Source organism: Myodes glareolus, chromosome 7, assembly GCF_982192425.1.
Source record: "Myodes glareolus chromosome 7, mMyoGla1.1, whole genome shotgun sequence".
NCBI classification, from domain to species: Eukaryota; Metazoa; Chordata; class Mammalia; order Rodentia; family Cricetidae; genus Myodes; species Myodes glareolus.
The window spans coordinates 20,964,588-20,977,690 of NC_142032.1; the positions used below are offsets into that span (position 1 = coordinate 20,964,588).

The 13,103-nt window shown below is 39.1% G+C and overlaps 1 protein-coding gene across 1 annotated transcript in view; it reads left to right on the forward strand.

Annotated features, from left to right (window-relative positions):
* The window catches only part of Tm9sf3 (transmembrane 9 superfamily member 3), a 51,433-nt gene that overhangs the window by 34,244 nt on the left and 4,086 nt on the right, over nt 1–13,103 (forward strand). Inside the window, exons 9-12 of the mRNA XM_085693924.2 lie at nt 1,189–1,319; nt 7,503–7,642; nt 9,928–9,996; nt 12,234–12,380. Of these exons, the coding sequence (XP_085550050.1) occupies nt 1,189–1,319; nt 7,503–7,642; nt 9,928–9,996; nt 12,234–12,380 (487 nt within the window). The remainder of the gene's footprint in view (nt 1–1,188; nt 1,320–7,502; nt 7,643–9,927; nt 9,997–12,233; nt 12,381–13,103) is intronic.

Below are 13,103 nucleotides of genomic sequence, written 5' to 3' on the forward strand. Positions count from 1 at the left end.
GCTTTATACTGTACTTGTTCTTAAATATTGTTAGACTCAGGCCTAGGAATGTCATATTTGAGAAAGTGTAATTTAAAGATTGTGTTCTGGTTGAGACTGTGTGCTGATAGTTTTGTTTGAACAGTCCCTAAAAATTCAGGGTAATAAAGAGGTCAACTCAGAGAATTGAGAATATTTCATTTGTCTCAGGTTTGCATTGTACTGGGGCTCCAGATCTTTTCACTGTCCCCAGCCTACAGTGTTCTAGATCCAGGCTAAACCTGGGGATAACACAGATTTTGGTCAGAGTCTCGACAGAGGTGAGGAGCAGTAGGAAGCACAGCACAGAAGGCTGGTCAACTGATTGTATGTGTGGAACAGAGGGAACTAGAAGTAGATAAGGAGTTGCATTTGTATTTGTCTGCAGCTGAGCAGATAAATGCAATATAGAGGAAAGGACAATGTGAGGATGGAGTTGTCTGATAATAGATCAGTAGATCAAGTCTGGCCCATGGATGGTGCATACTTTTAATCCTAGCACTTGGGAGGCAGAGGCAGGTGACTCTCTTAGTTTGAAAATAGCCTGATCTACAGAGTGAGTTCCAGGACAGCCAGGAACACAGAAAAACCCTATCTTGGGAAGAAAAAACAACAACAACAGTGGTTTTTGACTTTAATTAGTTGTCATTCCTTCTGTCATTGATGATTTCAGTGCTGGCCATTGGAAAGGAAGGGCTCTTGTGTCTTCCTGTGAAAAAGAAATGAACTAGAAGAGAAAGCTCAGAATGGAGTTTCTTTGGAGGAATGTTAATATTTGGGATGGTGTGATTCCACCATCAAAAATGAAAAATCTCTGACAAAATTAGAACTAGAAAACAATAAGCTTTGTATCCAAACCATAACAAATGATGTACAAAAGCTCAGGGCAGTTCTTTGACAGAATCCAAACAAAGACATCAGTGTTACATGACAGGTCATTGCTCTTTTTCAGTATAGCTACTTTTATAAACTTTCTACTACAAAAGAAGAGCTAGACTGATTTTTTTTTAAAGATAATTGATTTGAAACAGTTATTAGTATATCAGGTTTAGTAACCTTTGTATTGAATGTTTAAGTAAATAATTTGGAACTACATACTACATTTTAAACATTAATGTATGTTTGTCTGTGTAGCTCAGATTTTTTTTTATAGCTTCCCTTTTCTTTCAGGGAGGAGATGGATAAAGCAGATGTTTATTGGAGCATTCCTTATTCCAGCTATGGTGTGCGGCACTGCCTTCTTCATCAACTTCATAGCCATTTATTATCATGCCTCTAGAGCCATTCCTTTTGGAACAATGGTGAGTTGCTTGAATTTTTAATTCAAAACAGGATGCTTATAACCATTCTACTACAAATCGTGCTGCCTCTGTAGAGGCCCCTTCTACTGAGGTTCTGAAGTTTCAGCCAGTCCCTGTCTTGGAAAGTTTTTATTAGGCTCCAGAAACTATTGGTTAAATTTAAACCTAAGACCCCTACATTTTCTTGATGCTGTGAAGCCTTTACTAGAGATAGGAGAGAACTGATGAATGTATTTTAGAGAAAAAGAATACCAAGAAGCATGAGTGTTTTATTAAAGTAATACGTGTTCTAATTTGCTCTTTTGTTTCCGTGATTGTTTGCTTCTGGACCAAAACCAACTTGGTTCAGAGCAGGATCTAAGGTAGGCATTTAAAGCACTAAGCATGGAGGAGGTCTGTTTCCTGCCTTGCTTCTGGGCTCACACTCAGCTATCTTTCTTATACATGGGCTGGGCACTCCTACATCAACTAACAATCAAGAAAATCCCTACAGGTATGTTTGTAGGCCATTCTGATGGTTATAGTTCTTCAGTTGAGGTTCCTTCTTCTTAAGAGTGTCAGGTGAACAGCTAATGATAAGATTACGTCTCTTCTCATCTTTGACACACAAACATATCACTTTAAATCATAATCTCTCCCTTTTTTCCCAAAGATCTTATTACTATTATAATATAAAATGTAGTATACTTTTAAATTTCATCACTTCAAAAATCCAGTGTCTCTTTTTAAACCCGGTCTCCTAACTGTAGACTCCTATAAAATCAAAACCATGTTATATATGTTCCAGAAAGGGAGAACCAGGGCATAGGGACAACCAGGTTAAAGAAAAACTCCCAATCTAGCAGTATAAATCAAATATTGTAGCTCAGTGTCCAGAAGTCTGGGACTCACAATTTCTGGGCTCCAAAGGGCTTGCACAGCTCCAAGCTGGAAAGCACACACACACACACCTACACACCTACCTTGTGGGTTCAAGCAGGTCCATTCCATACTTGCTGATTACTTTCTTTGGTGAATGTCTCTAGTGTACTGAATACTGAGGCTTTACTAGTAGCCTCTGCTGGCCTCTATAGGGACTTTAACCCTGCCACATGGTGCTAAGCCTCAACTTCTCTCCATGACTCCTTCAATTCTGGGGTTTCCATAGCAATGAGGTGGCACCCTTGCCAATGACCTCATCTTGGCTCTCTTCAGGGACACTGACACACTGTGCCAAACTTCAGGTACTCTCCATGATCCCTTCATGGCTATAAACCCAGTACCACATTGGAGACTCATGACATTATATGCCAAGTTCTGCAGTTAGCTTAATGTGCAGCCTTGACCCACAGATTATTTGTGTATACCCTGCGGAAATGATTTTCCTGAAGATCATCTAGATTAGCAGTACTCAACCTGGGGGTTGAGTGAACCTTTCACAGGGGTCACATATCAGATCCCCTACATAGCAAATATTTACATTACAATTCATATTAGTAAAATTGAAATAGCAGCATAATATTTTATGGTTGGGAGGTCACCACAATATGAGGAACTGTATTAAAGGGTCGCAGCATTATGACGGTTGAGAATTAGCGATCTAGATCATAGGCACTGTGTCTGAGAAGCAAGGTAGCAAGGTGCCCTACTAACTGAATAGCTTAGTTTGAAAATCAGTATAGAGGTCATCCTGTGTGCTCTTCCTAATGCTTTAGCTCTTTCTGCCAGCTCATGAACATGAGTCCTTTCTCTAAAGGGCCATCATGCTAATTCTCCATCTTAACGAAGTTCCTACAACTCACAGCCAACCTAACTTTATTGACTTCAAGCTTCTTTCTTATCTAAAAGTAATAAGTAAGAATTTTATTTACCAGGGATCTGGATTTCAGTCCAAATATTGCTGTTACCAGGACTAGCATGAGGTGGAATTCAAAGTAGATAGTTTGTCCTTGTACTCTAACTTCTATTCTTGTGTACCTAATTATACAAAGAACCACAAAACCTATTATTAGATTAAATTTGTTGAACAATAAGCAGCCTTAGATATTTCATAAACATTAGTAGAAATTCATGGTAACATTGTAAAGTCTAGTGCCCTTCAAGAGAATATTTACAATATGCAAGAGACCATTTAAGAACTTCGGAGTTGAGACCATCAAGATACAATAACTGCCTCGAAGTTGGAGTGTTATAGCAGTGATACTGCAGACACTGGGAAAGAATACTGGAAATTAAATTGATTTGTAGAGGGCTAAATCTTTTTCTTTGGCAAATTTGTTCAGTAATGAGTTAAGTATTAATACACAGGAATTTTGGTCCTGTGAGTGTCTTGGTTTTGTTCTCATTGCTATGATAAAGTATCCTGACAAAAGCAATGAAGAGAAAAGGTTTATGTGGCTTATGTTCCGGGTGACAGTCCATCATTGTGGGGGAAGCCAAGGAGGTAGGAGCTTCAAATTGCTTGTCATGTTATATCCAAGGTCAAAAGCAGAGAGCAGCTAATTAATGCATGTATGCTAGAGCTAGCTTTCTTTCCTACATTTAGTACAGTTAAGAATTCTCTGCCACCAGGCATGCTTTAATCCCAGTACTCAGGAGGCAGTGACAGGTGGATCTCTTGAGTTTGAGGCCAGCCTGGTCTACAAAGTGAGTTCCAGGACAGCCAAGGCTGTTACACAGAACCCCTTTCTGGAAAAATCAAACAAACAAAAAGAATTTTCTGTCTAAGGAATTGTTTGTTTCACCTGTGGTGGGTGAATCTTCTCATCTTAAGCAGTAAAATCAAGACAATCCGCTATAGATATGCCCACAGGCCAACCTAATCTAGATAATCCCTCATTGAGACTTTCTTCTCAGGTGATTTTAGATTGTCTCAAGTAGATAATTAAAAATAACCATCATAGTTATTTAGAAACACAACTGAAGGGAGGAAGAATTTCATTTTGTTGGTGACTTCAGAGCCTTCCATGGTCAGCTAGCTATACTATATCTAGACCTGTGGTGAGGCAGAGCTTTATGGTGAAAGGTTGTCATGGAACAGTGTAACATGAGGGCCGGCTTGTTGGGGTATCTGTTCTGCCCGGCACCCCAACAAGTCGGCAAACACCAAAGAAAATCAATCACACAGAACTCCATAAGGTTATAAACTGATTGGCCCATTAGGTCAAGCTACTTATTAGCTCTTATAATTTATCTTAACCCATTATTCTAATCTATGTTAGCCTTACATGGCTCTGTACCTTTCTCAGCTGGGCAAGTTACATGCTGCCTCTTCGGTGGTCTGCGCAGGAGTGGCCAGAGCTTCCTGCATCCCAGAAGACTCCCAGTCTCTTTGCTCCACCCCACTTCCTGTCTGGCTTTCCCACCTATACTGCCTGCCTGGCCAATCAGCGTTTTATTAAAATATGATTGACAGAATACAGACAATTCTCCCACACCAGAACAGGGATGCTTGCTTTATGGCAGCCAGGAAGTAGTAACAGAGCAACTAGGGAGATAGCACCAAAGGACGTCCCAGTGACCCACTTCTTCCAGTAGGCCCTGCCTCTGTTTCCCACAGTGTTTTGGTAATTTTTTTTTCTATATTGATGGATGTCTTAGTTAGGGTTTCTGTTGTAAAGAGACACCATGACCATGGCAACACTTATAAAAGGAAAACATTTAATTGGGGTGGCTTGCTTACAGTTTAGAGGCTCAGTCCATTACCATCACAGTGGGACATGGCTGCATGGCAGCATGCAGGCAGACATGGTACTGGGGAAGACGCTGCTTCATGTTGATTTGCAGGCAACAGGAAGTAGACTGAGTATCATACTGAGCGAAGCTTGAGCTAAAGAGACTTCAAAGTCTGTCCCTGCAGTGACACTTCCTCCAACAAGACCACACCTACCTAAAATAAAGCCACATCTCCTAATAGCATTTGAGTGGCAGAGGCAGGCCTGGTCTACAAAGCAAGTTCCAGGACAACCAGGACTGTTACACAGAAAAATTCTGTCTCAGAAAAAAAGCAAATCAAACAAAATAAAACAAAACAAAAATCCTCCTTTAACTGAGTTGACTTGAATAAATAATGGTAAACAAATGCATTTTATAAAAATACTTTAAAAGAAAGCCTTAGGACATGGATCAGAGTTGGAACCAACGAATGGTTCCATTCTTTTTCATCAAATAACTTGTACACAAGAAAATTGAAAGGGTGCATTCTTGATGAGAAGGATGATGTAATTGATCATGTGGGAGTTCCCAGTTCCTTCTGTCCTGTCAGCTCATTCATGTGCATGTTTTCTTACAGAGCAGAGATACCATATGGGCAAGAAAGATATTTGTGAAACTGTACCCAAATCTCCTTTCTTAGGGGAAAAGGAAGAAAGTAGATTTCACTTTGCAGAATGGGGTGGATTTATATTGATGACACAAGATTTTAGAATTGGTTAATTTTTTTAAAGGATGAAAACAGTTAGCATTAGGAGCTAGTGTGAATTCATTTATGCGAAACGGCTAGAAAACCATCATTTCCCAATTTGAGTAGGTTTTAGAAAACTAGAAGAACACAACAGCATAAGTAGACACTGCATCCTATTGGACAAGATAAAGAAATGTGGTCAGAGCCATTTTGATGAGGGCTCGGAGCATTGGGATGTTATAATGCAGCTGCACCTACTGCACTTGAGATGTGAGAGACAATGTCAGTCTGACCACTGTGGAGTGTTGAAGGTGTTATCTAAGGGGATCTCATCTGATGGATGTTTGAGATCTAAAGAGATTTCCTTGTGATGGGGGCAGCATGTTTTGTAGTTCATGGTGTTTTTATAACTATCACCTTAGTTAGTTTTCAAAGGAACTAAATAGAAATTGGGAGAATAATTAATTTTTTGTAGCATTAAACTCCCAATGTATAGTAATTGGTCCAAAACAGAAGAAATATAGTATTTCTTCTGTTTGGCTTGTGTTATTAGTGGTGAGGATGGGGTTTTATTCATTGGGTTTGTTGTTTGTATTTCTTTCTCCCTTTCTGTCAAAATGAGTTTCTTCAAGTTGTGTATAAACATTCATGTAGGCAAAACACCCATACACATAAAATTTAAAAAGAAAGAATTCCAGTTGTTTTATACCTGTGCCAGCACTTGATGTAGTCGCTCTTCCTAACTTTAGCCCATCTAGTCAGGGTGCCGTGGTCCTACCTTTCATTTCTCTAGTTGACTTGTCAGTCACATGGACGGCTTTGTAGGGGGAGGATTGCTTATTTGCATATGCATCTTTAATGGATATCTTTTGTGCTTCTGTTATATTTTATTCTTCCCCCACCCCCAAGACAAGAGTCTCTTTACACAGCCTTGGCTGTTCTGGTACTCTCATGAAGACCAGACTGGCCTTGAACTCATAAAAATCCTCTGCTTTCCAAGTGCTAGGATTAAAGATGTGAACCACCACACCCAGCTCCGTGTGTGTGTGTGTGTGTGTGTGTGTGTGTGTGTGTGTGTGTGTGTGTGTACAGGGGTGTGCATATGGTAGGGAGAGGGACATGCTTGTGCCAAGGTGCAGGTGAAACTCAGAGGACAGCTTATAGGAAGAAATGTGTTCTCTCCGTGAATCCACGTGGGTTCATGCAGGTCATCCCTTTTTTCCCTTTTCCAGTTTGTCCTTATAACTGTCCTATTTAGGGAGTCTTTTGCCAAACTAAGCAGCAGTAAGCTTTCCTTGGTATGTTGTCTTTTAGAAATCCTGTAATAAATTTGAGATCTTTTATTTGCGCATAGCACCCTCTGTTGGCAGGGCTCTGCTTGCCTTTAGCGCTCCTAGAGCGTCTGCTGTGAGCTGGCAGTACCTGGATAAAGGAGCCATTGGTTGGAATGCTCAATAAACTAAAACCAAGTAATTTGGTTATAATAATAAAAGATAAGGGGTAGATACATTAAAAACATGCCAACTGACAGGAAAGGAGATCCAAACGTACTTTATTGGGGGCAGTGTGGAAGGCTAGGGATAGTGGGAGCTAAAGGTGCAGAGGGAAGAGTTCAACTTTTGTGTGATTTGTTGTGAACATTTTTTTCCTGTTTCCAGTATTACATTCCTTGTATCAGTTTAGCCCTCAGAACTTAACCTTTTCTCCGTGATTGGTGTGTTTGAATTTTCAGGTGTCTCTCTTACTTGTTTTTAGTGTTTTTGTTCTCTGAGTAACCACACACATTTTTATTTAATTTACAGGTGGCCGTTTGTTGCATCTGTTTTTTTGTCATTCTTCCTCTAAATCTTGTTGGTACAATACTTGGCCGAAATCTGTCAGGTCAGCCCAACTTCCCTTGTCGTGTCAATGCTGTGCCTCGTCCTATCCCGGAGAAAAAATGGTAAAGAGAATGCTAAAGCTTATTTGGTTGTTGTCATAGTGCATACATTTTTAAGGTTGCTTTGTACATACAACTTTAGAAACCGCTTGTGTTTATGCAAAACACTTTTAAATTTAAGAATTTGTTCTTTTTAATTTTCTCATTAGTCCACATTGTAAAGAATATAGTAAGACATGCCTTTATTTTGCTTTCTGAATATTGGTGCCATTCACATGTCAAAACTTTGATAAATACAGTAGTGTGTAGAGGCAGGAGGAAAGTAAAGCTTCAGAAGTCTTTTAAGACTGCAGGGAAAATGTGACTACTGTCTGTTGTTGTAGGGTTTTTTTGTTTGTTTGTTTGGTTGGTTGGTTGGTTTTTTTTAGACAGGGTTTCATTGTGTACCCCTGGCCATCCTGGAATTCACTCTGTAGACTAAGTACTGGAATTAAAGGCTGTGTGTCACCACAGTTGTTGCTGCCTGTTTTTGTAAATAAAGTTTTATTGGAACACAGCCATACTCAGATTTCACATACTACTTAGGGCTTCTTTTACTCTCCAGCATCAGAGTTGACAGAGCAGTAGTTACACAGAGACCATATCACCAGCAAAATCTGAAACCCTCTGGTTAGATAGAAAAATCTGCCAACTACTTGTTGATAATTTATTTTTCCTATCAGATATTTTATTCTAAATATTGACCCATTTATTTTCATATTAAGTCCACCAATTGAGAAATGAATTAAGATTAAGACTAGTTGTATTTAAATACTTGAACACAAGATAATCCAAAAATGTACTAATTTGATAACTTATTTGCCAAGAAGTAATAATAGGAAAAATATTAAAAGTCTTTATTTTCCATAATCAAACCATGATGTTTCTATAAGCAGCAGACTTTGTAGGGATAATAAACATTGCCGTTTATAACACAGTAGGCTCGAATCTGAGCTGTGTCAGATAGTGTTGTTCGGTGTTGCATGGCATCAAGGCATACACAGGCAAGTGTTCAGGACCAAGGCTTCAGTGAAATCCTGCAGTGTAACATGGCGAGCACTGTCAGAAACACTGTGTTCATATGTGTTTGATTTTGAATTAATTTTTGGTCATTGTATGTTCAGAAACCTTTTATTCTTGTTGAATTGTTCACAACCCACACATTCAGTTACATGGCCCCCAGTCTAAGAGCTTTCATTTAGGGGAGAGTAATGTTCCAGTTTTAGTAACTGTGTGCTTTTCTTTCTTAAATTGGTGCCTATAAGAAACTTGGACTGAAGAGTTTTCAGTCCACTTTTTAAACTGCTTTTCTCCTAAATCAGTATTAGATTATAGGGCCCATTAATTACTCATGTTTAGCTTCTTACTGGAGAGAGAAAGGTAAAAAGAAAAGCCTAGTCAGAAAGCACAGAAGATCTTTGGGAAGTAGGGTTAGTGAGGAGAGGTGTGAACAACTCCTGCCTGCCTGGCATATCAGAGATCAGTTTCTTTTAGGTGCAGGGAGGCAGATGTGGGGCTCCATTCTCGTACTGTTTTTTAATCATGTGATAACTGAAATCTGAGTGCTATATCTCCTTCTCTCCCTCCCTCCCTCCCTCATGCAGTGGAGGGATGTTCAGGAGTCAGTAGGAGGATGGGGGAAAGTCACATCTTCCTGGATCCAAAGGGAAGACTTTGAGAACTGCCCGTGCTTGCTGGAAGGAGAACATGAGACAGCATTCCAGATAGAGACTGATGATTTTTACTCAGTGAATGTTGGCTAGGAGAAGGGAGAAAGTTTAAATTTTTTTCTTAGTCTTTTTTTTGCCCCATTGTAAAGCAAAACTGTCAATACCTTAATTGTTGAATTTGTTGGAAAAGAGTGAGAGAGCCAAGAAGAAAGTGGGCAAAGGTCAAGGTCAGTCCTGAAACCGTTTCAGATAGGGGTCTCAACTTTGTTTTCCTTTCTCCCTTTCCCCTTTAAATTTCTGTAAGTAAATGCCTACTTTGAGTTCTCAGAGGTTATTGAAAATTGATAAACTAGGAATAAATACTTAATGTGTTTCTTATTCTGCAGTAGCAACAATTTGTGTTCCTCAGATACTTCCCTCAGGCTTTAATGCTGGAAAGAATATTGACTACAAATGATGACTAATTTGAAATCTCACTCACATTTTTATGCCTCTTTGGATTTGGGTTTTTCTTTTTATTGGTTTGTCTTTATCCACTGGGATGATTGTTAAAGTATTAAACATCACCTTTTTATATTGAGATTTATATATATAATGAAACCACAGTAGCAGTACACTATTAATTCTAATATTTTCCAGGTTTATGGAGCCTGCAGTTATTGTTTGCCTGGGAGGAATTTTACCTTTTGGTTCAATCTTTATTGAAATGTAAGTTTTGGCAATGTTTTCATGTTTTGAAGGATTTAGTTATAACAAGAATGTGGATTAGATCATGCTAGTATGGTATAGAATCAGCAGACAAAACGGTCTCTCTGCAGTCAGTTTTGCACTACTTTAATGAAATACTGAGGTTGCGAACTTTTTAATGGACAATTTTATTTAACTTACAGAATTAGAGATTCTAAATCACAGTACATTGTGAAGGGAAGTCAAGGCAGGAACCTGGAGGCAAGAACTGATGCAGAGACCATAGAGAAAACCTGCTTACTGGCTTGCTTGCATGGCTTGCTCAGCCTGCTCTCCTGTATAACCAAACACCACCTGCCCAGGGGTGGCACTGCCTGCAGTGGTCTGGGCCTTCTCAAATCAGCCATTCATTATACAGGAAAATGCTCCACTGACTTGTCTACAAGCCAATATGATGGAGGTATTTTCTCAGTTGAGGTTCCTCTCCCCAAATTATTCTAGCTGTATCAAGTTGACAGCATAACCAGCACAACTTATACATATAACTATATAAATAGGTAGTTGTCTTCTGTTGCCTATCAGCTGTGAGTATAGTGCAATCATTGGTGGGTACCTAGAAGGAGACTGGAGCAGGTCATCCTGACTTGTTTAATAAAGCCAGTTCAGGAACTCTGTACATACAGCTGATAATCCTCACTCTGACTTGACTGCTTACTGCTGGTTCTAGAGGTCATACTTGCCCTGCTTCCCTTAGCCTTAGTCTCTTCCACTAGACTTCTCTGCTTTTTTTGGTTTTCTCACATCCTGTCTTCCTAGCATGGCATTTTTAACCTGTCTAGGTTTATTTTATTTCTATGGTTTAACCCTTCAGTCTGCTTCGGTCACTTTTCTTTTGCTAAGGACTTTGAATCTCAATGCGATGAAATGCTACTACCTTCACGATGTGACCAGCTGGGTGTTCATAGAATGAGCTGATCCTGTTCATTCTCTTAGCTCCTACCCTTTTGTTGAAGTTCTAGCCATGCTGAACATTTTGAGCGCTTTTTGTTTTGTTTTTAGATTTATGTGAATGAATTCTTGCCTATATTCATTATGTGTTTACCGTGTGCATGCCTGGTGCCTTTGGAGGCCAGAAGAGGGTGTCAGAGTTACAAGGTTGTGAGCGACCATGTAGGTGCTGGAAATCCAAGTCAGGTCTTCTGCAAAAGCAACTGGTGCTTTTAAATGCTGAGCAGTCTCTGTGGTCCCCAGAGTTTTTTCTTTGTCTATGTAACTTACTGGATTTCTTTACGTGGAACCAGTCTTCTGCTCCTGATATTTTCTGTCACAAGTCTTTCTCCTGCTCCCTACCCCACCCATGTCCTTGTCCTTGTCCTGTTTTCACTCCTTTTTCAGTTCCTCACCCAGTTGTACCTGGGGAATCACTCCTCTCATTTGCTGGGTATAGTGCACAGCTGAGGGATCAGGGTTGCCTTACAGACAGCCATCTCCTAGAGAGTAGTGCTGTTTCCTCACTGTGCTGGTCTTTACTGTTCGCTTACTAAGATTTAATATAGTTGTATCATTTCCTCTTTTCCGTCTTCCCTCCAAACTTCTATGTCACCCCATAATATGTGGCAAGGGATCTGTAAGTAGCTGTTAACGTGTGGGCATGTGTTTGAATAAATGGATTACAAAACAGAGATTTTTTTAAAAAAAAAAAAAAGAAGTAAAAGACCCTGTTCTGAGTTAAGGATGATTTGAGTAATGAATGGCTTTCAAGAGTTTTTTTTTTGTTGTTTTTGTTTTTTTAATGAAAAATATTCCTACTCTTTCTCTTTCTCTCACTGTCCTGAAGACAGTGTCAGTCTGCTTTAGACTTCGGCTTACTGCTTTGTCGTCTTCTCTAATTCTGTATACTCTTAATTGTATCACTTATTTTTCTTTTTAACAGAATGTTTTCTAAAACATGAAAAGTATTACTTAAGTAATGTTTCCTCTTAAAAATGGAAGAATGAAGGAAATGACTTTAATTTATGAATGTAGATTGCAGCTGTTCTCGTTTTCGTCATTTTAACTTGTTTAGGCTTCTAATGTAGTCATTTTGCTCGGAGGTAAATGCCTCCAGAATAATTTGTGCTTTAGAAATATCACAAAAATATTTTGAGAATTTAATAAATGAGAGTTAAGAGAAACTGTAGGAAAATAGAAAGGATGATAGCAAATGTTAAGGGCATGGACAGAGTAAGCTTCAAGGCCGCCCTCGTTGTCCTTCTCAGGTACTTCATCTTCACTTCTTTCTGGGCATATAAGATCTACTATGTTTATGGCTTCATGATGCTGGTGCTGCTCATCCTGTGCATTGTGACCGTCTGTGTGACCATCGTGTGCACATACTTCCTGCTAAATGCAGAGGACTATAGGTGGTAAGTGCTTTCGGGTGGGACCTCAGGACCCTAATACCTCTTTTTTTTCTTTGGTCTTTTGAAACAAAAGATCTCTTATGTAGCTCTGGCTATTCTAGAACTTAATATACAAGCTAGGTTGTCCTCAAACTTATAGATATCCACCCACCTCTGCCTTCCAAGTACTGGGATTAAAGTTATGTGCCACCACACCCAGAGAGGATCCTATTATCCTAAGTTTACCTTTGCAGCCTGTTAAGCTGAGGAAAGGATTTAATAGAAATTGTGTTGTTTAAGATAATAGAGGAGCTGGGAATGGTGGTACACACTTGTAACCCTATCACTGGAGAGGCACTTGGCTATAGATTGATACTCTAACTCAAAAAATAAAATGAATGAATAGAAAAGATAGTAGAATTGTAAATATAATGAAAATTTTATAGGAATATGGTATCAGTCCAAATTTTTTTAGCTATTTGAAATATTTCTGCAAAGTGCTTGATGCTGAGTTCGTGAGGAAGCATCTTTGTTGTGGGGTCTGAAAGGGGAAGTGGTTTGTCTGAAGTCACTCACAGATATGACCAGACACTGAAGTTTCTAATTCCTAGGCTCTTTGTCAATAATATTTAAGCATCAGGTACAAGGATTTGTTTTTAAGTACATTAGAATTTTAAAGGATTTTTTTTTGTAAAATTCTTTGCCTTAAAATTTTGAGTGCCATTCATTTCAAAGACAATCTTTTTT